The sequence below is a fragment of the Aphelocoma coerulescens genome, chromosome 28, assembly GCF_041296385.1.
Source record: "Aphelocoma coerulescens isolate FSJ_1873_10779 chromosome 28, UR_Acoe_1.0, whole genome shotgun sequence".
In the NCBI taxonomy this organism is placed as follows: Eukaryota; Metazoa; Chordata; class Aves; order Passeriformes; family Corvidae; genus Aphelocoma; species Aphelocoma coerulescens.
The window spans coordinates 935,249-939,064 of NC_091041.1; the positions used below are offsets into that span (position 1 = coordinate 935,249).

Consider the following 3,816-nt stretch of genomic DNA (forward strand, 5'->3'; position numbering starts at 1 on the left):
GGCACCTCCGGCCCCAGCTGAGCCCCCCCCGCCCCCAGCGCCCCCCGGAGAGGAATTTGGGGAGGGGGAGGTGGGGGCAGCCAGGCCGGGCCCCCCCGCGCTGTCCCGGCGGGGGCCGAGTGCGGGCGGGAGCCCCGCGGGGCCCGGCCCTGCCCGGGCACGGCTGATGCCGCCCGCCCGCGCTCCGCACTGGTCCGGACTGGTGCTCCCAGTGCCGTGCGGGGCGGGGCCGCTCTGGGGACCCCCAAGGGCACAGCGCGGCTGCTTTGGGGCTGTCGGCAGCGCCCGGCGCTGGGCATGGGGCGTGTGGGGGCAGCTGGGGCCGCACTGGTGGCACTGGTGGTACTGGGAGCCCCCCCGGGCGCGGGGTGAGCGGTGAGAAGGGGGGCGGAGCTGAGACCCCAAATTGAGCGAAATGGGGAATGGAACCCCCAAAGTGAGCAGGAGGGGCCTGGAACCCCCAAAACCAAGGCCGGGGGAGGGGAGGTGGGGATTGGGGACGGGGAAGGTGCAGAAGGAGGAGGGGAAGAGGGGAAGAGGGGGCTGGGACCCCCAAAGAAAGCGGGATGGGGATGGGACACCCAAATTGAGCTGGAATGGGGCTGTGGATTGGGGGAACGCTGAGAAAGGGGAGGAGAGGGGAGGGAAAGGTGGGGTTGGGACAGAAGAAGAGCGGTTCCATGGAGGTCCAGCCCTGTCCCCCAGCACCTGAGCCCTGGAGCGATTCCCTGGGGCTCTGGGGAAGGGAGGGATCCACACTGGGGGGGTCCCCAACCCCCCTGTCCATCCCTGGGGCTGATCGGGGAGCTCCCCCCACACAGCAGCTGGTGCTGCGGCAGCCGTGGGGCAGAGGGGGTGGGAAAGGGGGGGCAGGGTGGGAGTGGAGGAGGAGTGGGAGGAAGAGGAGGGAGAGAGGAGGAGGAGGAGCTGGAGAACCATGAGGTTCCACCGCCCGCCCACTGTGTCCACAGCACCCCCAGCCCCGGTAGCATCTTCCCCCCCATGCTGCAGGTGAGCGGGGAGGGGGAGCTCACCCCAAATCTATCGGGGGGTCACCAGGAGGGGTTTTTTTGGAGGGGTGTTTGGAGCTTGCAGATTCTGGAATCAAGCCCCAGATGTCCTTGCATGTCCCTGGGAGGGATTTTTGGTCCAGAGGGGATATGTGGATCTTGCAGGACTCCAAAGCTGAGCCATAATTGCCCCTTGGGGGTCTTGGGGAGTCCATGTGAGGATCGCCCGGTACTGGCAGGGTGGGACATTGGCTTTGGGGATCCCCAGGAGAGCTGGGGGCTGGAACACGGGATCCCTGGAGTGGGGAGAGCAGAGAGGGATGATACCAGAGCTGGGGGACCCCCAAGAGCCTGGAGGGGTGGGGGGGGGCCTGGAGATGAGGCAGGGCTGGGACCCGTCGTCCCTGAAAGGGGCAGTGAGGAGAGGGGGGAGCCCTGAGTGCCTGGAGTGGAGGGAGGCTGAAGACCCTGGGACCTCTGGGAGCCGAAGCAGAATCAGGAAAAAGGGGCCTGTGGGACCCCTGAAACCCCCCAGCATCCCTAAGCAGGACCCCGGAGAGGGGGGATCTCCAGGACCCACGGGACCCCCAGCAGCCCTGACAAGGGGGACCCCCAGAACCCAAAGTGAGGAGACTGGAAAGGGGGAACTCCTGGAGGCTTTTTTTGGACTCACTGTCAATTTTTTGTTGGTTTTATGGACACCCGGTACCCGGTGACTTCTAGAGGTGGACTTGGGCAGGAGGAAGCCCCAACCCAACACACTCATCCCTTGTTTCTCCCCAAACCAGGATTTCCCATTCCCAGCCCTTGGCCGGATGGAGGAGGAGGCTGTGAGGAGGAGGAAGATGCCCCGGGACCCCCAGGCAGGTGAGGGGGAAGTCAGTGCCCCTTTCCCCCTCTCTCCTGCTCCACCTCCCAGCCCAGCATCGCCCCCGGCTGCAGGACAACCCCGCTGCTGACGCCGTCCTGCCGGGGACGGACTGGGGGGATCTCCTTCCCCTTCCCTGTGGCACGGAGGCAAATCCCATCCTCTCCTTGTCCTTCCTCCCCCAGCCAAGGAGCTGAGGACGGAGCCCAGGGAGGACAAATCCCCGCGGCAGAACCTGGTGGAAGAGGCCGTTTTGAGCGGCTCCACGGTGCAGGAATCCAACGGGGAGGAAAAGCCCCGGAGATCCCCCACGAGGCGGGACTCCAAAACCAGCCCAGGGTGCTCTGAGGAGGGAAGACCCACCCTGTGCCGGGAAGGTGGCCGGAGCTTCAGCTGGATCTCCAACCTGGTGATCCAGCAGCAGCTTCACACCAGGGAGCGGCCCTACAAGTGCCTGGAATGTGGGAAGAGCTTCAGCCACACTTCCAACCTCTTCACCCACCGCTGTGTGCACACGGGGGAGAGGCCCTACAAGTGCCTGGAATGTGGGAAGAGCTTTAGGCGGAGCTCCAGCCTCATCACGCACCAGCACCTGCACTCCGGGGAACGGCCTTATGAGTGTGGGCAGTGTGGGAAGAGCTTCAGGCAGAGCTCAGCACTAGCTGGGCACCAGAGGATCCACACCGGGGAGAGGCCCTACGAGTGTCCCAAGTGTGGGAAGAGGTTTCAGACCAGCTCCAATCTCCTCCTGCACCAGCGAACACACACAGAGGAGAGGCCCTTCAGCTGTCCCGACTGTGGGAAGGGCTTCAGGCAAAACTCCCATCTCATCGCCCACCAGCGCATCCACACCGGGGAGAGGCCCTACAAATGTGAGGAGTGTGGGATGAGCTTCAGCCAAAGCTCCAACCTGACCTCCCACCGGATGACCCACACCAGGGAGAGGCCCTTCAGCTGTCCTGACTGCAGGAAGGGCTTCAACCGCAACTCCCAGCTCGTCACCCACCGGCGCATCCACACCGGGGAGAGGCCCTACGAGTGTCCCCAGTGTGGGAAGAGCTTCTCAGACAGCTCTCTCTTGACCCGGCACCAACGGAGGCACCGCTAAGGGAAGCCCTGCGAGTGCCCCGACTGCGGGAAGAGCTTTGTCCTCTGCTCCAAATTCATCCCCATCAGAGGACCCACGCTGGGAAGAGCCCTGGTGACCCACATTCCTGGTGATTCGTGTTGGGAAGACACCTGGCTGATAGTCCTTTTGTTTTGGCCCTAATTTTCTTTTGATCCATCTTCATCCCTTAAAAACACCCAAAATTGGGGTAAAAATAAAGAAATTGATCAGAGACATCTAAAGTCTCACTTATTTACTGGTATGTGGGGGGAATTTTGGGTTCAAGGTGATATTTGGGAAGATTTGAGGGTTCTATGGGGATTTGAGGGAGTTTGTTCCATCTCTTCAAACTCCAAAAGCCAAGAGGGATCAATCCGTCACCTCAAAATTATAGGAACCCAGAGTGCCAAGAATATTTCTCTGCCTGTTTTTAAGGGTTCTTACCCCCCTGAACAAGACTGTTTTAGCTTCAAACCTTGGAAAAAATTACCAGCAGTCAGACAGGAACTAGAAAATACAGTGGTGTGAATTAGGTGATAGACTACTATGTAAGATTGTCACAGGGTGAAAAATTTAGAGGTTTTAGGCTTCTCTTTGTAGTAAATAGATAAGAGTAAAAAATATCAAAATGGAGGATTGTTATTGTTCTCTAAACCTTCTTCTTCTTCTACTACTCCATATTCTGCAGTAAAAGTAGTTTGGAATGATTGGATGGAAAATTCTGCAGTTCCTAGTCGTGTTACTGAATAATTGGTAGGAAAGTGAAAATAATGTACGTTTTCAGTAACTATTGGTTAAAATATCTTTAAAAGCTGTGTAAATCTTGATAA

General features: G+C 59.6%; 1 protein-coding gene across 1 annotated transcript; it reads left to right on the forward strand.

Annotated features, from left to right (window-relative positions):
• The first annotated feature begins 974 nt into the window (after nt 1–974).
• On the forward strand, nt 975–3,488 carry LOC138099814 (zinc finger protein 70-like). The gene is made up of 3 exons (XM_068997331.1): nt 975–1,011; nt 1,799–1,877; nt 2,064–3,488. Exons 1-3 carry the CDS (start codon nt 1,003–1,005, stop codon nt 2,984–2,986), a joined length of 1,011 nt encoding a protein of 336 aa, XP_068853432.1. The 5' UTR covers nt 975–1,002; the 3' UTR covers nt 2,987–3,488.
• The last annotated feature ends 328 nt before the right edge of the window (nt 3,489–3,816 follow it).

Bases quoted from the DNA above. Each gene is read 5' to 3' on its own strand.
- LOC138099814 (XM_068997331.1), top strand. The intron at 1,878-2,063 runs GTGAGGGGGAAG...TTCCTCCCCCAG, and splicing joins GCCCCGGGACCCCCAGGCAG to CCAAGGAGCTGAGGACGGAG.